Raw genomic sequence first — 21,313 nt, 5'->3', positions numbered from 1 at the left:
TTAGAACTGAAGCAATTAAAGCCATCTATAGTCATATTTTTTAAAAAATGCTCTAAATCACTATTGATTAGAAAAATGCAAATCAAGGCAATTCTGACATACTACCTCACACTTATCAGATTAGCTAAAATGACAGGAAAAATATAATGATAAGTGTTAGAGGAGATGTGGGAAAAACTAGGACATTAATGAATTGTTAGTATAGTTGTGAACTGAGCCAATCATTCTGAAGGGTAATTTGGAATTATGCCCAAAGGGCTATCAAATTGTTCATACCCTTCGATCCAGCAATGCTACTGGGTCTGCATCCCAAAGAAATCATAAAACAAGGAAAAGTACCCACATGTACAAAAATGTTTATAGAAGCTTTTTTGTTGCTATAGCAGCACAGAATTGGAAAATGAGGAAATGCCCATCAATTTGGGAATGGCTGAGTAAGTTAAGGTATATTAAAGTGATGGAATATTATTGTTTTATAAGAAATGATGAACAGGCTGATTTTAGGGAAGATTTAAATGAACTGATGCCGAGTTAAGCAAGCAGAACCAGGAAAACATTGTACACAACAATAGCAAGATTGTGTGGTGATCAAGAATGATAAATGTAATGTTCTGGCTAACTCTCTGGAGGTCCTTGGAATGGGCCTTGGTTTCAGTAGAATAATCACCACAAGAATAGTCAGGAATAAAGTCCAAAGTCTTTATTATCTCCTTCACAGTCTGTCTCCTTCGCCTGGGGCCGGGGCAGCTAATTTCAAATGGACCTTGGTCTCTGTGGAGGAAGCAAGAAAGCCACCAGGATGGTGGAAGATGGAATGTCTCTCTTCCAGTCCTTGACACTTAGTCAAGATATGATAAGAGGGTCAGGGACTTAAGAGTAGAGGGCAATGTATAGTTGAACTCCACCTCCAAGGGGTTAAGATGAGGAAAAGAGTGACTAGTGCAGGAAGTGATAGCATGGAAGAGAACTGAGGGGTCAAGAGAGTGAAAGTCATAATGTAGATAAAGATTAAGATTTGGTAAGGGAAGACACAGGGAAAAGTGGAAAGCCAGTAGATTATAGTCAAATAAGGGGATGTTAGCATACACTTTGACCCAGCAGTGTTATTATTGAGTCTGTATCCCAAGGAAATCTTAAAGGAAGGAAAAGCACCCACATGTGCAAAAATGTTTGTAGCAGCTCTTTTGAGGTAGCAAAGAATTGGAAAATGAGTAGATGTCCATCAATTGGGGAATGACTGAATAAGTTGTGGGATATGAAGATAATGGAATATTATTGTTTATAAAAATAATGAACAAAATGATTTTAGAAAAATCTGGAAAGATTTACATGAACTGATGCTGGGTGAAATAAGCAGAACCAGGAATACATTGTACACAATAACAGCAAGAATGTGCAATGTTCAACTATGAAAGACGGTTCTTCTCAATGGTTCAATGATCCAACACAATCTCAATAGACTTTGGACAAAAGATGCCATCTGATTCCAGAAAAAGATCTAAGGAGACTGAATATAAATCAACACATGCTATGTTTGCTTCTTCTTTTTTTTTAATCTCTCCCATGATTTTTCAATTTTGCTCTGATTTTTCTCTCCCAACATGATTTACAAAATAATGCATACACATGAAAAGGTGCTCAAAAATCACTATTGATCAGAGAAATGCAAATAAGATAACTCTGAGTTATCACTACACATCTGACAGATTGACTAAGATGACAGCAAATGATAATGACCAATGTTGGAGAGGATGTGGGAAAACTGGGACACTGATACATTGTGGTGGAGTTGTGAACGGATCCAACCATTCTGGAGAGCAATTTGGAACTATGCTCAAAAAGTTATCAAACTGTATATATCCTTTGATCCAACAGTGGAATTATATCCCAAAGAGATCTTAAAAGAGGGAAAGAGACCCACATATGCAAAAATGTTTGTGGCAGCCCTCTTTGTAGTGGCAAGAAACTGGAAACTGAGTGGATGCCCATCAATTGGAGAATGACTGAATAATTTATGGTATATGAATGCTATAGAATACTATTGTTCTGTGAGAAACGAACAGCAGGATGATTACAGAGAGGCTTGGAGAGATCTACGTGAACTGATGCTGAGTGAAATGAACAGAATCAGGAGATCATTATACAGGCAACAAGACAATATGATGACCGATTCTTATGGACATGACTCTCTTCAACATTGAGATGATTCAAACCAGTTCCACTTGTGTAGTGATGAAGAAAGTCATCCACACCCAGAGAGAGAATCATGGGAACAGAGTGTGGAACACAGCATAGCACTCTCACTCTCTCTGTTATTTGCTTGCATTTTGTTTTCTTTCTCAGTTTTTCTTTTTCTTCCTTCTTGATCTGATTTTTCTTGTGCAACCAGATAATTGCATGAATATACACACATTGGATCTAATTGAATCCAATACACATATTGGATCTAACATGTATTTCAATGTATAACAATATATTTAACATATATTGGACTACCTGCCAGATAGGGAAGGTGGTGGGGGAAAGAAAGGGAAAATTTGCAACAAAAGGTTATGTAAGGGTCAATGTTGGAAAAATTATATCCATGCATATGCTTTGTAAATAAAAAGCTTGAATTACAAAAATAAAGTAATGCATATTAAAAAATACATAAATTTGCTAGGAAAAATACAAATAAAAATACTTTTTGGTAGCTACTTTGATGGACTCAATATGAATCAATAGTATGATACGGCAAAAAGCTAATACAGAATTAGGAAGTATGCTGGCTTTAAACATCATCTAATCCAATGTCCTTCATTTAATAGATAAAATATATTGAATCCCAGAAAGGTGATTGACTTACTCAAAAACTGTCTTCAAAAGCAGGACAACCAGGAAAGAGTTAAAGATGACACATTCTAAAAAACATTTTGGATGCCTACAAAGATGAGAAGACATCTACAAAGAATGATGGAGTTGTGATAAAAAAAAAAAAAAAAAAAAAGACCTACCTCTGCCACCTACCACTTGGTTGCATTTGGGCAAAACACTTAACATCTATAGGTCTTACCTACATAAAAAGATCAGAACTACTCAATGACTTCTGAAATTTCTTTTCATTCTTGATCCTGTAATCCTGTGAATTCTAGGCTCAGACAGCAACTAGGCTTCCCTGAACAAAATTACCTAGAACCTCATCACTTCCAATTGAAAGGATATAAAAAGAGGAGGAGCCAGTGCTCCCTGTTGGTACCATTCTTCCTCAACTCTGCTCACTCGACTTTCCATCATGCTTGTACCTGCAACACAGATAAATAGCAACAGCAGCATCTGCCACCTCCATCTTATTCCTAGCTCTTGATTCTACATGTGACTAGCTGTGCCCAGAGTTTTTGTCCAATGACTTGATGCCACCAATTCCCGTTAGTCTCAAAACACCTTCACGATGTTGCCTCACAGGGTGTGTGTGTGTGTGTGTGTGAGCACTCACTTCATTTTGGGGGAGAGGTACTGAAGGGGAAACAATGGAGTAGAGCATGTCATGTAATTTAGGGGCCTATTTAAGAGAAGAAGGAAGAAAGGAGTTGCAAATCTTGCCTCTGTGACCTACCACATAGTTGAGTTTGGGCATAACATTCATAGGTCTAATCTGGTTTTAAAGGAAGTTATATTCAATGACTTCTCACGTCTCTCTTTTTTTTTATCTTATTTAAATATTTTAATAATATTTCATTTTCCTTCAATTGAATGTAAAATCAATTTTTAACATTCATTTTTTTTTTTAAGTTTTGAATTCCAAATTCTCTAACCCCCTCCTTCTCCCTTCTCCTGAGACAATAAGCAATCTGGGTCATACACATGTAATCATGTAAAACATTTCCATATTAGTCATTTTATACAAGGAGAGAGAGAGAGAGAGAGAGAGAGAGAGAGAGAGAGAGAGAGAGAGAGGAGAGAGAGAGGAGAGAGAGAGAGAATATGAGAGAATTGGAGGAAGGGAGGGAGAGAAAGAGGAAGAGGGACAGAGACAGAGAGAAATAGTATATTTCAGCAGAGAGTCAGACAATATCAATTCTTTCTCTGGAGGCAGAGCATTTTTCATCATGAGTCCTTTGGGATTGTCTTGGATACTTGTATTGCTAAGAATAGTAAAGTCATGCACAGTTGATCATTATACAATATTGCTATTACTGTATACAATGTTCTCCTGATTCTGCTTACTTTATTTTGTATCAGTTCACCTAAGTCTTTGTAAAATTATCCAGCTTACCATTTCTTGTAGCATAATATCATTCCATTTTGATTCATATTCCTTTTCATTTTTGATCCTAACCCTATGAATTCTGGATTCTATTTTGGCTCAGAGAGCAATTGGTCATACAGTTAACTACATTCTCAGGCCTGGAAGAAATGACACCATTGGTATTCTTCTTCCTGAAATAGTTTTCATCTTGTCACTCCTGCTGAAAAACCTAGAGAGGATACCTCTTTCTTATTCTATAAATTCTAAATGCTTCTGCCTGGTTTTTGAAGTAGATATAAGTTAGTACTTAGCTTTTCAACATTATTTCTGAATATATGTGTGTGTGTGTGTGTGTGTATTCTGTTACAGTTAGGCTATTCTTCACACTGTCCCTTAAACATATGATACATTTCGTAACCACTTAATTTTTACTTTATAATTAATTGTCAGGCCAATCTGTTTTGAACAATTATGTCACTCATTGAGGAAAGCCCTTAATATTTTGAGTTCAAGATAATCAGTATGATAGAATTTGGAGCGTTCAAGGACTAGTACTTCTGGTGTGAGAGCTTACCAAGTCTTTTTCAGGGCTTTCATCAAAGCCCTTTTCATCAAATATCAAAGACACCAAGGTCATCCATTGCATCCTGGGCCATTACCAGTCATCTTGATTTTTGTCTTGCTACTGAACTTTGATGACTCTGGAAGGCAGAGTGAGGTTGAAGACAATGTGATCCTGGGCAAATCATTTAATTACCTTCAGTTTTCTCCACTGTAAAATGGAAATAAGAGTGTCTACCTCTCAGGATTGCTGTGAAGATCACATAATAGGCTCTTAATAAATGCTTATCCTTTCCCTTCTTCATCAAGAGGCATGATATCCATGGTTAGAGAGATGGTAGTTCTGATGTCCCTGACAAGTCCACATCTGAAGTAACATGTCCCATTCTGGGCATTACATTTTAGGAGAAACACCTCATACTCTAAAGAATATCCAGCAGAGGGCAACCAACAAGAGTGAGGACATTTATAGAGAAATAGTTGAAGGAGCTGGGACCATTTAAACAAGCGAAGGATAGGACAGCTGACTTCAAATATTTGAAGAATGTGTGTGGAAAGGTTAGAATAGTAAATAACCTAATACAAAGTTAGTAAGTTCGCTGTCACTGAAGTTATTTAATAGGCAGGAATTGAAAAATATCTGTAAGGGACATTGAAGAGAAGATTCCTAAACATGCAATCCCATAGTGTGTCAGATAAGATGATTTCCAAGATTCCTTCTGCTAGAGACACACTTTTAACAACAGTAGTATCTCTCTTAATGTGATGTTAGGATAAAATAAGTCACTCATAATTCACTGAACATTTAACAAAAGAGGTTTACTTTGCCCTAATACAGCAAGGATATGCAACAAGAATATATCAGCATTTGGCTCTTCTGGACCAAATCCCCTCATCTCCATCTGAAAATACTCTAGTCAGTAAATCCTCAAGTTATGAGGCCTTAGGCAACCACAAGTGCAGACTATATGTGACTGGGAATTATTATACCCAATATTCAGGAAGCTGAATCAAGGAAGCTAAAACCTATCAGGCCTTAGGGACATCTTTGGAAAGCCTCTTTACATTGTTGGGTTGAAAAGAAAGAAAATGCTTCTGAGAAATGTTGGTTCTATCATACCTTCCAACTAAAAAAATTGATAATTATAAAAAGAATTCAGATTGTACAAATCCTGGACAAGTCCTACCTCCCTTAAACCATACTCCATTTTTTTAAAAAATCTTGCACTATGTTTCTCTTTATTTTTGTTAAATAACATTTTTCCCAATTATACATAGAAACAATTTTTAATGTTGAGTTCCAAATTCTCTCCTTCCCTTTCTCCCTCCCAGAGATGGTAAGCAATCCAATAGTTATACATGTGCAAACATGCAAAACATATTTCCATATCAGTCATTTTGTACAAGAAAACATGAACCAAAAAATAAAATGAAAAATAATATTCTTCAAGGAAGGTCAGTCTCAAGGGTGCTAGCACCCAGTCCTCTTTCGGAGGAGAATATATAAGGTGATGGATACCAGAATCTTATTCAAAAGCATTCCAAATGTCACACCAAGCACGTTAGAAAACCTAGGGAAGAAAAAAGCAAAACAGGTAATAACAACAATAGTTGACATTTGTATAAGTGGTTACTCTGTTCCAAGCAATGTGTTAAGTGCTTTAATATTTAATTTGATCTGCACAATAGCCTTGTGCTATTATTATCCCCCATTTTATAGATGGGGAAACTGAGGCAACCAAGGTTGAGTAACCTTCCTAGCATCACACAGATAGTAAATATCTAAAGTCATATTTAAATTCCTTACTCAAATCTGGTGCTCTATGCACTACATCACCTAAGTTCCTCAGTTTTAATATCATGAAGTCAAACAAAAGATAGTAATCACATTTTTATATTTTTTCATAGCACTTCCATAAGATCATAGATCTGGAGCCAAAAGGGAGTCTCAGAACTTAAACTGAGGCCCAATAAGGCTGAAAGATTTGCCTAAAGTCACACAGCTAATGAATATCAAAGATGGGATTTGAACTCAGGTGTTCTATCTCTAGCCAGTGTTCATTTCCACAATCACATTTGTCTTAATCCTCTCTGTAGGGGAGTTGCAGCAGGCATTAAAATCAGAAGAAATGTGGGATAAGAGGAAAAATGTTCAAATATCTCCTTCTTAAAAAGGCTTCTCCTGCCCTTCTCCCTCTCTGAGATTACCTTACACTGGCATTGTATATATCTTAATTATATGTATATATCATACTTATTTGGACATTCTCTTTCCTCTTTGATTGTGAGCACCTTGAAGGCAAGAACAGTGTTTTTGCTTTTCTTTGGATCATCAGGTAGAACAATGTTTAGCACATATTATCCAGTAATTTCAGTCTTGGCAAAGATCCTGAAGAGATCTGCCATTTCGTTCTCCTGCTTGTTTTCCAGATGGGGAAATTGAGTCAACAGGGTTAAGTGACTTGCTCAAGGTCACACAACTAATATTTGAGACTGGATTTGAACTCAGCTCCTCCCGACTACAGGTCTCACACTCTATTCATTGCATCATCTAGCTAGGCCAAGTAAGCACATAGTAGGTGCTTAACAAATGCTTGTTAACTTATTGACTAAAACTTCCTTTTGCCTTCCTTTTGTGATTAGTAGAAGATATCTGATTTGGAGCAAGCAAGACCAGAGTTCAAATTTTATCTTCTAAACTTACTAGATATAATCCTGGAGAAGTCATCAAATAAGTGACAATTTTTCTGAGAATCAATATTCTCACCTATAAAATAGAGGCAATAATATTTGTAGTCCCTAACTCATAACTTTATGTATATAAAGTGCCATGCAAACTTTAAAGTGCTATAAAAATGCAATCTATAATGATAATTTGACAATGAGGAAAGTAAAACTAATTTATTTGGACAGTCAGTTAATAGTGTTTGACAAACACTGTGGAATGTGTTTGAGTTTGAAATATATTTACAAGAGGCAGTGAGGTGGTGCAGTATATAAAGCACCAGCCCCGAATTCAGGAAAACCTGTGCTCAAATTTGGTCTCAGACACTTAACACTTCCTAGCTGTGTGACTTTTGGCAAGTCACAAAAGAAAAATAAAAATCTGTAAATATATTTATAGACCCTAAATACTAACTGGGAAGTCTAGAAGGATGATCTGGCCTTAGAATATAGAGAGATTGGGAACATTTTGAAGCAAAATAGAAGAAATACATAAGAGATATACATAACAAGATATACATTATAATTTAATATTTAATTCTCTGGAAATAAAAAGGATCAGTTTTGCCACCCTGAGACTTATCTGGAGAAACACTGAAATAATTTGTAGCTGAGTAGCAGCTCATCTATAAAATGGGGGATAGTGACAGCACCTGCTTTGCAGGTTGTTGTGCAAATCAAATCAGGACTCAGCATCATAAGGAACTTACCTTTCTACATTTTACCTTCCCTCCTTGATCTCCCTCAACACCCATAATTCTTCCCCTAGTTTTTGTAGTTCACCTAGCTTTTGTGGCAAGATGAACCTTGCCACTTAAGTTTGACTACTAGGTATTTGGGCTCTCTACCTAGTTGACTCCCTATAATTATTAAGAAATGGAGCTTGGGGTTTAGCTTCCAAATAGAGGGTCATGACAAACCTGGAAAGAACAGAGATGGTCTCATTGTGCATAGCTTCAGGGGTTGTAGTGAGACTATGGATTGTGCTTTTGACAGGAGGTTGAGTGGGGTTTGTCAAAGACTTTGTTTTTGTGGGTAAAGTAGTTGGGGCTTCTTTTCTTCTGGGAGTGACTTTCTGGGGTGTTGGTATGCCAGGAGTAATTTCAGTGGTTGCTAAAAGATAAAATAGGTTAGATTAGGATTAGAGAAAGGCTGCAATCAGAGTTAAAACAGAATTATTGCTAAGGGAAAGGAAGGGGAGGTGGAGAGGTTCACTTCTTCCCTCAATCATTCTTCCTCCATCACTTGCATCACATCTTTGGGGAATATCTGTTTTATTAGCACAGTGCCTGACACATAAGTGCGTAATAAATGTCTGTTCATTTATTCATTCTAAAGTCAATGAATTAATTTTAAAATATAGAAGCTGTATGTACATGATGGAATTTTATTTTGCTTTAAGAAATGATGAAAGGGAAGTTTTCAGGAAAACACAAGACTTAAATGAACTGATCTAGAATGAAGTGAGCAGAGCCAAGAGAACAATTTATACAATAACTTTGAAAGAATTAAAAACTCTGATCAACACAAAGACCAACCACACTTACAGAGGACTCAGGGTGAAATATACTGGAGACAAGAAGTAAAGATAGCATTTTTCTAGGGATTTATTGATAAAATATGGAAGAGAGGTGTGAGTAGTGGTGACATCAAGTGAGAACTTTTTAAGGATAGGTTAGATGACATTGTCCATATGGCAGGGAGCAGGAAATGATTCAACAGATATCGAGTTTGAAAATAGTAGCCAAACAGGGTATGGACCCCTCATAGAACTGCACATGTACAGGGACAGGTTCTGACAGGTCCTTCTCACAGACTGAAACAAAGAAAATGACTTTAGTTATAAAGAAAATTTGACATATAATATAGAGGAAATCGGGGTGCTTGAGATGAGTTAGTTTTAGTTTCATAGGAAAGTAGGATACAGGGTCATCTACAGAGAGAAAAGATGGAAATATCCCTAGAGGACTGAAGAAAAAAGAGATTTTCTGAAGCAACAGATATTCTAAGCTTTCATGTTTCTCTCTTCAAGGCTCCAATGCTCCCCAAATTGATGGGTTCTGAAATGTCTTCAGTATAATTTTTTGGCTGAATGAGCAACTTAAAGCAAAATTACAAAGAATCTTCAGGCATATTTTCTAAATTTGGCCTTCCCAATTCTAAGATCCTCAGGTGGATATTGATAGGGTGTGGCTATTTGTCTTGATGGAACAGATGGCTCTTATTGTTCACTTGGAGGGGCATTGAAAGCCCACTTTCATGTCTTTGCCAGATCCTAATTTCTTTTCCATCAGTCTTCCAGATGGTCTGAAATTCCTACCAGTTGCTGAAGTCCAAAAAGGCCCTTATAAGGAAATCTGCATTTTTAACCAGGTTAAGATGCAAATTGATTGAAGCAAAGTGACCTATGGCTTTGTGTCAAGAATCTTGTTCATATCTGACAATTCTTGTCATGACTCCAAGCAAGTTATTTAAACTCTGTGAGACTCAGTCAACATCCTAGGGCTTTGCTACTCTTGATCTCTAAACTAGATTTGTAGCAGTTTCCACAACAGGAATTCCAAAATCACAGAGCATTCTTGGCAATATTTTAAGTTGCCTGGCAAGGTCCAAAAGGAATGAGACTCAAAATAAGTATTTTTGATTTGAGAAGAAAAAGGGATGAGACAGTCAAAAGAATGAGTTAACCAGGTGAAATTTTGCTATAGGAAATGTGAGTAGACAGGGATAGAAATGCACATTGAGCACATAGATCATTGATCTAAAGCTGAAAGGGATGGGTAAATTAAATCTCAAAGAGGGTTTTTTTTCTTATTTGCCCAAGACAACAGAGGCAATAAGCATTCAAGATAAGATTTTAAACCAGGTTTTCAGCTTCCAGGTTCAGTGTGCTGAACATAGTACATGTTCTATTGTACTATATCCTGTACTCCATGTACTAAAATACATGTACTAGTGAAGGTTCAAGGAAAGAGCCAGAAACCAACATGGTTGATTTTTTTGAAATTCATCTAGTATTAGAGAATAGAATGCTATAGCTGAAAGAGATCTGAAAGTTCCACTTAGAAATTCAATTTCCTTATATTATAAGTGAATAGATTCAGACCAGAGTGCCAAGTGACATGTCCAAAGTCATTTGCCCAGGTGTTACAAAAGAGAGCTAGAATTAGAACTCTAGTCCAAGGCTGCATCCATTTTACCAAATTACATCTTTGTAGCTTCTCCTTCTTACTCTCTCTGGCTATTTCTCTATTCCAGAAACCAAAAGTCATAGAAAGCATCCCCTTTTCCTGACTCCACCCTTTTGCTTACCATCACATGTAGTCAATAGGAAAGGGTTACGCAAGACCAGGGGCTTCTGGGGCGACTTATCGATTATACACTGGTACATTCCAGAGTCCTGCTTCTGGAAGCTTAGGATTGTGAAATTCATCATGGCATCAGGTGGGTTGTCTGCCAGTAGATATTTGCCAACCCTGAACTGATTGAACTCCCCATCTGTGTTGCTTTGTATCAGGGTTTCCACTTGATTTTCACTCTTTAATCTCTGCCAGGCCTTTAGGGAATAAAAATATTTCATAATGTTGTAGGAACAATGCAGAGTTGCATCTCTTCCCTCTTCTATGCACAAGGGACCTTGTAATCCTGTAGAGAGAAAAATTCAAGTCAGAGAAGACCTCTTCATTTTATTTCCATCTTCCAATTTATTTCATAGATGTAAAAAAAAACCAAAAACCACCAAAAAGCTGAAAAAGATGAAGTGGCTTGTTCAAGATCATATAAGTAGCAAAATCTGGATCCTGGTCCAAATTTCTCAGATGCTTTATACTACTGCAGCCTCATTTCAGTGCTGAGCTCTCTTAACTCAAAACACTTCCTCTACTTCACCAACTCAAAAAGTAGTTCCATTAAATAAATAAACCCCGCCCATACCCAGGCTCTCTGTCTTTAGCTCCCGCTGATCCCCAGGTCTCAAATACCCTGAGCACAACTTTCCACCAATCCAAATCTTGTTCCTTATTCACAAACCAGAGACATCCTATTTTTTTTCTCCATACTATTTTGCCCTCTATCTTTATTCTGAACTCCAAGGTTCCTTTTACTTCTAAGATCCATTAATTCCCTAGCACTCAATTCAATTCAATGAACCGGTATAAGTTCTTCCTATACAGCCTTCTCTCAGTGCAAAAGGACAATTATTCTGCAACTAGGAAAGTACCCTGGGGTATTGAGAATTTAAGTGACTTCCATAGTCAGTAGGTGTCAGAAGGCAGTGGATTAATTAGATTTTGGGACTAGTTTCCTATCCACTCTACCACATTGCCTCTTGGAATTCTTTGCACTGATGAAATCTTGGACCCCTTTGCTGTCCATACTGGTCAGCAGCTATTTTTAGCAAGATGTCTTATGGCACCTCCCATATTTCAACTTAGGTTGAAATTTCCATTCTGGTACTTGCTGCCTGTGCAATCTTGGGCAAGTTATTTAACTTTTCTGGTGCTCAATTCCACATCTATAAAACATAAGGTTGTGCTAGATGGTTTCTAAGGTTTTTTCCATCACTAACTCTGTAATCATGCCTGTTACTATACCTACTACTACTACTACCCTAATTCTTCTCCTCCTATTCCTCTTACGGCTACTGCTTATTACTCTTACTATCTCTACTGCTTACTAACTCCTACGCCTTCCTTCTACTATTCCCTTCCTACTCTTAATACTCATGCTGCTCCTCCTTCTTCTCTTACTGCTACTACTTCTATTATCCATGCTACTATTCTTACAATTCCTACTCCTCCTCTTATTGTTGTTACTTCTACTATCCATTCTACTACCCTTAGTGTTCCTCTTCTTACTGCTACTACTTCTCCTATGACTCCTACTACAATTCCTACTCCTATTGCTATTACTCTTGCTGCTCCTCCTCCTCATAATAATACTACTTCATACTATAAATAATAATAATAATACCTGATATCAATATAAAATTTATCACAAACTGTTTCCTGGCCTCTGATCCTCAGGGCTACAGAAAGACTTTACATGAAAGCCACTGGAAGGAACAATTAGCATTAGAGGATTTTGCTGCCTCATCTTTTTGGATGAAAAACACTGGTCTAGCTGATGGAGTATGAGTGTAACTTTGGGCACCTTTCTGCTTATGAGAGCAATTATTATAGTACTACCTATATTGAGAGGCCTGGAAATAAGAATGAGAATTTGTTTAACAATTATAAGTTATACTCTGAATAACTTTCTACCCTATTTGTATTAGTATTGTTCAGAAGTTTGAAGGACAGATGGCCTTCATTTCAAGAAACCCTTGTACTTCTTTTTCTCTGAAGTGGATAGAGGTGCTGAGGAGCAGAATATCCTCCTGATTACCTGGGAAGAAGGTACACAATGGATCGAACACTAGATGTGGAATCAGGAAGATCTAATTTAAATCCAATTTCAGAAGCTTACTGACATGTATGATGAGTCATTTAACCCCTCTATGCCTTAATTTTCTTATCTCTAAAAAGAGAGATATCACAACACCTACCTCTCAGTGTCATTGTGGAGATAAAAATAATATTTGCAAAGTGTTTTGCAAACTTTAAAGAATTATTAAATGTTGTCATTATCATTATTAATCTTTCTTTTTTCTGGAAACAAAGGTAGGCAGAAGTGTAGCTTCCAAATCTGGACCTCTTGTCTTTCTAACTCAACCAAATTTCATCCTATAACTACATTTAAGATACACAAAGGCATGATGATCTACAGACAGTAATTTTTAGAGAGCTATTTAGGGTATACACAAAAACAGGAAACAGTGGATTTGGAGTAAGAGAATCTGAGCCAGGATCTTAGATCTACCACTTGTGTGATCTCAAACAAGTCCCTCACTTCTTTTGGTTTTTTACATCCATGAAATGAGCATTTTTTTCTAAAATACCAAAGGACTTTTTCAACTCCATGATCCTTTAAATCTATGAATTGCCAAGTACACTGTCTGGCCTACGGATATGCTGCTGCCCTCTCCTAGTGATTCAGAAGAGTCAATTATTAAATTAAATTATCACCATTTATGCCTCAGAAATCAACAACTGCTATAAAACAGAGCTTGATTGATTATCTTGTTAATTGTCTAGATTTTTTAAAAATTATGGATAAACTGTCATGCTGATTAAATTTTAAATATATGTTTAAAAGTATACATTTTTTTTTCAGGGAACTGGTTGTTAAACATTTGCCAGTATAGCACTGACTCTCTCTTGGTTTAACCAGACTGTCCTCATCTGTTCATCCCTCTTTCCAAAGAAATAGGAGAAAGCATGAAAAACAATAGGACCTAGCATTTCCTCTCTTCCCCTGAATTCCGCACTTTTTTCATCCTTTCTTAATCCCACCCACTTTGGGCTTCTCGATGCTCTTACCTGAGTCATTGATAAGCAGTAATACAAACAGCAATTGTTGGTACCTCCAGATTCTTATCCTTTCCATCTTATTCCTGGCTCTTGGTTGGCTGTGCCTAGGATATCTGCCAAAGATATCAGTCACCAACCTTCCTTAGTCTCAAAACACCTTCCGGATGTTGCATCACATTATGCATGCATCATCATATTGAAGGCTCTGGGGTTGCAAAACAATGAAGCGGAATATGACAAAGGGTTCAGGACCCACTAAAAAAAAAGGAAGAGAAAGAAGCCCAGACAAATTGCAGCCTTGGGTATTCTTCCCACAATGCTATTTTCATCACACTACTTCCCTTGTTCAAAAACCGGTAATGGCCCTCTATTTCTCAACAAATCAATAACAAATGGCTTGCTTCTGCCCAACTTTCAGAACAGATATAAAATGACATCTCTTTAATTATCCAGCCTTTTCCCAACATATACTTATACTCTCTGATCCAATCGGGTCAGTATTCCACATTGTCCTTAAACACATCATGTTTATATATCTCCTCTCACTCTCTCCTCTTGAAGTGGTTCCCTTGCCTATATATGTAAAGTGTTTTGCAAACCTTGTGTCATCCTATTCCATTTGGGGATATTTCTAAGTTTTAGAAAAGTTTTCTTTTCTTTTTTTCTTATTACTGTTTTTCTTTATTTTTTATTTAGTATTTTGTTTTTCCCAGTTATATGTAAAAACAATTTCTTAAACATTCAGTTTCAGAGTCTTTCCCATTTTCCTTCCCCATTTCACCCCCTCATTGAGAATGTAAGCAATTCAATATAATTTATACATGTATAGATAGTCATGCAAAACATTTCTTTAATAATCATGATGTGAATGAAAACATAGACCAAAAATTTTTTCCAAGAAAAATAAAGAAAATAAAATAAAATTTAAAAATATCCTTCAATCTGCATTTAGACACCACAAAGGTTTTCTTTATCAGGAGGCTAAATTGAGCCCTTTGTCACTTTCATCCATTATTCCTATTTCTTTCCCTACAGTCAAGGTAAATGAGTCTAAGCCCACTTCCAAATAATAGTTCTCCAAAGACTTAGACAGCTTATTTTTCACCTGAGTTTTCTATTATCCAGACTAAATATAGACAGTTCTTTCAACTAAATATCTTATGGCATAAACTCAAGGACATTTACCATTCTGGTCACTCTCCTCACTATAAACTCTAACTTATCAATAACTTTCTAGAATAAGGTGCCCAGACATAGTCCTTTAGATGTGATTTGACCAAGAGCAGTTTATTATATCTAGATTATGATTCACTTACTATGATCACATTCACTTTTGGGGTTACCAAAATTGCCGCATTGTTGATTTTTATCTTGTTTTCAGTCTACTAAAGCTACCCCACAGATTTTTCAGATAAGATCATGTCTAGCAATGCCTTCCTCAATTGAACTTGTCAAGTGTTTGCATAAGGTCTTATATTTATCTCTTTTGTGGTGCCTTTTTTGACTACTCCAACCTACATCAATCTTTTTCTCTTTAGAAGAACAGAACTTTAAAAAAAAAACAACTTGATTGTTTTGGTTAAAAGTTTAACATTTGGAAGTAAAAGATTGATATAATAGATAAAGATCTGTCTATAGAGCTGGGAAGATTCAGACTCAAGCCTTACTAATGACACATACTGTCTATATGACTATAGACAAGTCACTTAAACCTTTCAGTGCTCTAGGCAACTAGTTCTTGGATTTAGATTTATTAACCCTTGGAGGTCCCCCAAACTTTTTAGCAGCTTCTCTGGAGGTCAAAACTATTTTCATAGTAATATTAAAACATTAAATATACTAAATATTAACATATATATACTCACTTAAAAGTTCTTTAGGAGTTCTCAATAATTTTAAGGGATGTTAAGAAAAAAAATTTAGGAACCACTACTCTAAGGAACTCGCTAAGTTTAGAAGTTGCAAAGAAGGTGCTGCTCTACATTAAAGGTAGAAATTCCTCACCTAGAACTCCCTAAACCAGTTGAATGGTGAAACTGGAAACTTTCTCCACACAGCAGAGAGTTGTTTGTTTTTTAAGACTGTGAATATAGGCATCATCAAAGATATATTACTGTTAGGTAATGATGTTGGGGTGAAAGCAATTTTAATAATTTAAAGATTGGAAACATTAAGTTTGGAATTGAATAAATTTTCCATCCTTTTAGGCAAAAAAATATTTTAAAAGTGTGAATAAAGAAAGTTAAAACATTATAGACTGCCTTTTTGAGAAATTTAGCCACAAAAGGGAAGACAGATACAGGACAATATCTAAAGTTTAGATCAAGATAGGGAGGACATAAGCTTATTTTTAGATAGTTGAGAAATAGCTAGGACATGGGGAGAGAGTGAATATAATAGAGTGGGATGATGAAGAAGACAATGTGTTGGAGGAAATGGGTTGGAATGGTAATACTTGTGCATGTTGAGGGTTTTATCTGGACAAAGAAAAAGGTCACATCATCATGTGAGACAGGAGTGAAGAAGAAGATAGTGGTAGAAGATATCTGAATATTGTGAGATAAGTTAGCAGAAGGAAAGAAGATCTCAAAGAATGGCCTCAAATTTTTTCTTTGTCTTTTTTTTTTTTTTTTTTTTTTTTTTTTTTTTTGCTGAGGTAATTGGGGTTAAGTGATTTGCCCAAAGTCACACAGCTAGAAAGTATTAAGTGTCTAAGACCAGATTTAAATTTAGGTCCTCCTGACTTCAGGGTTGATGCTCTATCTACTGCACCACCTAGCTGCTCCGATCTCAATTTTTTCAGTAAATTAAGAAGTTTCTCAGTTGAGAGGGGAGAGAGAAAGGGAGTTATGGGAAGCTTGAGGAGGGTGAAAGAATTTGGAAGAGCTAATAGGGTGGCTATTGTTCAGTCTTATTCATGAATTTTGTCCATGGCTTTTTTTGACAAAGAAATTGGGAAAGATCTGAAGAGTAGAAGGATTTAAAGTTAAAGTTAGTTAAAGAACAGTCAGAGAGAGAAGTGGAGTGAGAAAGAAAGGATCTAAGATATAACCGTTTTGTGTCTGCATTTGTGTATGGGGGGGAGGGAACAGAGGAGTAGGTTATTTAAAAAATAAGTTGAGGCACTATAATGTTAGAGATAGTGTGTGTGTGTGTGTGTGTGTGTATATGTTCTCTATATTCAAAGTCATTGCCCCAGTTTTGTTCGTATTTTTTTTTTCAAAATTCTCTACAATGTCCAAGTTTTGGAGGTTTAATTAACTTAATTTTAAGTTATTTGACAAAAAGTTCTGAGAAAACAGGAAAGCAGTTTGACAGAAACTAGATAAAAAACCAACACATCACACATCATAAATTAAGATCCTTATCTTGGGCACATGATTTAGACATAAAGGATGATACCATAATAAATTAGGGAGGCATGGAACAGTTTATATGTCAAACCTATGGATAAAGGAAGAATTTATGACCAAACATGAGAGGATTACAGGTTGCATTAAATTTAAAAATTTTTTTGCATAAAGAAAACGACACACCAAGATGAGAAGAAAAGCAGAAAATTGGGTGTGGGGGGGGGGGGGAATTGCAGTTACAGAAAGTTTCTCTTATAAAAGACCTTATTTCTCAAATGTATAGAAAATTGAATCAAATGTCTAAGAATCATTCCTAAATTTTCCCCAATTGATAAATGGACAAAGAATATGAACTATATTCAGATAAAGATAGAAAAAGCCATCTATAGTTTTATAAAATGTTTTAAATGACTATTGATTAAAAATGCAAATTAGAAAATTCTGAGGTACCATCTCATACCTAGCAAACTAACTAATGTGACAAAAAAGAAAAATGGCAAATGTTGGACAAGTGGGAAAATTGGGAAATTGATGCATTGTTGGTAGGGTTGTGAACTGATCCAACCGTTCTGAAGAGCAATTTGGAACTATATCCAAAGGGCAAACAAACTATGCAAATCTTTTGATCCAGTAACACCACTACTAGCTTTGTATCCTAAAGCAAATTTTTTTTAAAGGGAGTATTTATGGCAGTTCTTTTTGTGGGGATTAAGAGGATGTTCATCAATTCGAAAATGGCATAATAAATTGTGGTGTGAAATTATAATGAAATACTATTTTGCTATAAGAAACAAGTAGGATATTTCAGAAAAACCTGGAAAAATTTACATGAACTGATGCAAAGTGAAGTGAATAAAACAGGAGAACATTGTACACAATAATTGCAATTTTGTAAGATGATTAGCTGTGAATGACAAATTTACAATGATCTAAATTCAGCAATACAATGATCTAAAACACTGCTGAAGAACTCAGTGAAAAAGCTATCCATCTCTAGGAAAAGAGTTGATGGAGTCTGAATGCAGATTGAATCGTACTTTGTTTTTGTACTTTATTTTTCTTGGATTTTCCCCTCTGGTAGAGTGGGGGAATCTGTTGGGTTTTTTTTTCACAACATGACTAAAGTGGAAATATATTTTGCATAACTATACATGTATTACCTATATCAAATTGTTTGCCCTGTAGATGAAGAGGGAGGGGGAGGAGAAATGGAAGGAGAAAACTTGGAACTCAAAAAATCAAAAAGCAAATGTTAAAAATAAGGTTTTATGTAATTGGAAAAAATGAAAGACTAAAAAAAATTCTCATGTACATATTTAACCTATATTGTATTGCTTGCTGGACATGGGAGGGATGGGGTGGAGGGAGGGAGAAAAATTTGGAATACAAGGTTTTGCAAAGGTGAATATTGTAAACTATTTTTGCATGTATTTGGAAAAATAAAAGGCTATAAAAAATTCTCAACACTTTTAAGGAGCTCAAATCAAGCTATCCCTGAACAAGAATCCTTTTTTGAATGCTTGTGCCAAGACGACCATTATCCATGAGAATAAAGACCTCAGTGAAAGGAAGTCAAATGCTTCCCAAGACACTCCATTCCTCTTTGGGATAGCTCTATTTACTGAAAAATTCTTCTTTACATATACATAATCTGCCTCTCTTTGATTTCTCCTCTCTGCTTCAAGCTTTATTCTCTAAAACCAAATAGAGCAAGTCTTTTCTACTTTCCATAGGACAGCTCTTACCTAAAGGACAGCAATAGGACTATTACAATTCACTCTCATAGACTCTCTCCGTCTACATTGCAGGATCATCATACATAATCTCTAGTCTAAGCGAAGATTTGTCCTGAGGCTATCTTTGGTTCTTTTCTTTTTCTATACTTTCTTTCTTGGTGATCTCATCAGTATCCATGAATTCAATGATCATGCCTATGGAAATGATTCCCATATCTATATTTCCATCCACAATCTCTTCCTGGAGCTTGATTCTCACATCATCACTTACTTGCAAGACATTTCCACTTGATTGTCCCAGAGGCATCTCAAGCATGACTTCATCAACTTTCCCCTTAAACTCTTCCTAACTTCCTATTTCTGTCAAGGACTTCATCATCCTTCCGGTCATCCTGGTTTACAAACTTAGAGCTAACCTCCTCCCATTGCTCTCCTACATCCCACAGATCTAATCTGTTATAAAGTCTTGTTAAATCTAACTATTCAATTTCTCTCAAAACTGTCCCCCTCTCTCCAAGCACACCGCAATCGCACTAGTATAGACTATCATAACTTCTCCTGTAGAATATTGCAGTAATCTTCTAATTGGTCTCCATTCATCTAACCTCTCCCTCTCTAATCCATCTTCCCCCCTCAACTGCCAAATTAATATTACTTTTAAAAAATAATATATTTTATTTTTTCCTAATTTCATGTTAAAAGAACTTTTGAACATTTGGGGTTTTTTTTTTTTGAAGTTTTGAGTTCCAAATTCTATCCCTCTCTTTCTCTCTGTACTCACCACTCTCTAAGATGTTAAGCAATTAGATATACATTACATATGTGCAATCAAGTAAAACATTTCCACTAATGATTTTCTACAAGAGGACTAATAAAAGAAAGAAAATAATAAAGATAACATGTTTCAGTCTGTATTCAAACAATATCAGGTCTTTCTCTGGAAGTAGAAGTGGGCTTCATCATTAGTACCTTGAGATTGCTTTTTAAAAAATCTGATAGTATTTTATTTTTCCAAACGTATATAGTTTTCAACATGCATTTTTGTAAAACATTGTCTTCTAAATTTTTCTCTCTCCTTCTTCTGCCTCCCCCTTCCCTAAGATAGCACACAATCTGATAGAGGCTAAATATTTTTATATTTTGAATATATCTATATTTGTCATGTTGTACAAGAAAAATCAGACCAAAATTTAAAAAAAAAAAAGAAAAACAAACAAAAAGATGAAAATACTATGCTTCAATCCATAATCAGTCTCCACAGTTCTCTCTCTGGATACGATTGGTCTTTTCTATCCCAAATTTATTGAAATTGCCTTCATTCACTTCATTGTTGAAAAGAGCCAAGTCCATCCCATCACATAATCTTGTTATGACTGTACAATGTTCTTCTGATTCTGCTTACTTCACACAGCATCAGTTCATGTAGATCTTTCCAGACTTTTCTGAAATCATCCTGCTGGTCATTTCTTATGGAACAATAATATTTCATAATATTCATATTTGATAACTTTATCAGCCATTGCCTGATGGGCATCCACTCAATTTTCAGTTCCTTGCTACTACAAAAAGATCTGCTACAAACATTTTTGCACATGTGGGTCCTTCCTCCTTTTTTATAATCTCTTTGTGTAGTGTGCTTTCTAGAGCCCCCAAGTTGGGGTGACAAAACGTACCATTGCTTTCTAGAGCCTCCACACCAGCATGCCAAAATATACCATCTGGACTAACTCTCTGGGGACTTCAGGACCAGTCAGAGTCTTAGTGAAGGAGTGAGGAAGGCAGGAGACTCATGAGAATGGTCAAAGATGGAGTCTGTTTATTTCAAGTCCTCTCAGCCCTTAAATACCTTTATATAATTACATCACTACAGCACACTGAGCATGTGCCAACTGTAGAACCATTATATCACATCACACTGCGCAAGTGCTATGGTAGCATTACATCACTACAGCACACTGCTCATGTGTAAACTATAAGCACCCTGCTATTGATATGTAAATTCCTTTTACTGTAAGTATCCCTTTCTTCAAGTAGGACACAGGTTAGGAAGGCTGAGAGCCCTTAGGGGAGATGGGGAGCCAAAGCAGACATTGTCAGCAGGTTCCCTCTAGGCTGAAGGGTTTTATACCTTACCCAGAGGTCCCCCATTATCTGCAGCCCTCTATACTTTGGCATATAGATCCAGTAGTGAGACTGCTGGATCAAAAAATATGCAAGCTTGATGGCCCTTTGGGCATAGCTCCAAATTGCCCTCCCAAATGGTTGGATCAGTTCACAATCCCCTCCAAAATTTATCACACCTTT

General features: G+C 36.1%; 1 protein-coding gene across 1 annotated transcript; it reads right to left on the bottom strand.

The window, feature by feature from the left end:
* Positions 1 to 5,579: 5,579 nt before the first annotated feature.
* On the bottom strand, positions 5,580 to 14,086 carry TREM1 (triggering receptor expressed on myeloid cells 1). Its single transcript, XM_012550174.3, has 4 exons — positions 13,930 to 14,086; positions 10,823 to 11,155; positions 8,431 to 8,623; positions 5,580 to 6,357 (listed from the first exon to the last, which is right to left on the bottom strand). Exons 1-4 carry the CDS (start codon positions 13,994 to 13,996, stop codon positions 6,258 to 6,260), a joined length of 693 nt encoding a protein of 230 aa, XP_012405628.1. The 5' UTR covers positions 13,997 to 14,086; the 3' UTR covers positions 5,580 to 6,257.
* Positions 14,087 to 21,313: the final 7,227 nt, after the last annotated feature.

The sequence above is a fragment of the Sarcophilus harrisii genome, chromosome 4, assembly GCF_902635505.1.
Source record: "Sarcophilus harrisii chromosome 4, mSarHar1.11, whole genome shotgun sequence".
NCBI lineage: Eukaryota > Metazoa > Chordata > Mammalia > Dasyuromorphia > Dasyuridae > Sarcophilus > Sarcophilus harrisii.
The sequence above is the reverse complement of the archived record's forward strand: the minus strand, read 5'-3'. Positions and strand labels throughout refer to the sequence as shown.

Excerpts from the sequence above, each read along its gene's own strand:
- TREM1 (XM_012550174.3), bottom strand. The coding sequence starts at position 13,996 with ATGGAAAGGATAAGAATCTGGAGGTACCAACAATTGCTGTTTGTATTA. Across the intron at positions 8,624-10,822 it reads CCTATTGACTACATGTGATG|CAACCACTGAAATTACTCCT; the intron begins GTAAGCAAAAGG and ends TTTATCTTTTAG. Across the intron at positions 6,358-8,430 it reads ACCATCTCTGTTCTTTCCAG|GTTTTCTAACGTGCTTGGTG; the intron begins GTTTGTCATGAC and ends TTTCTTCCCTAG.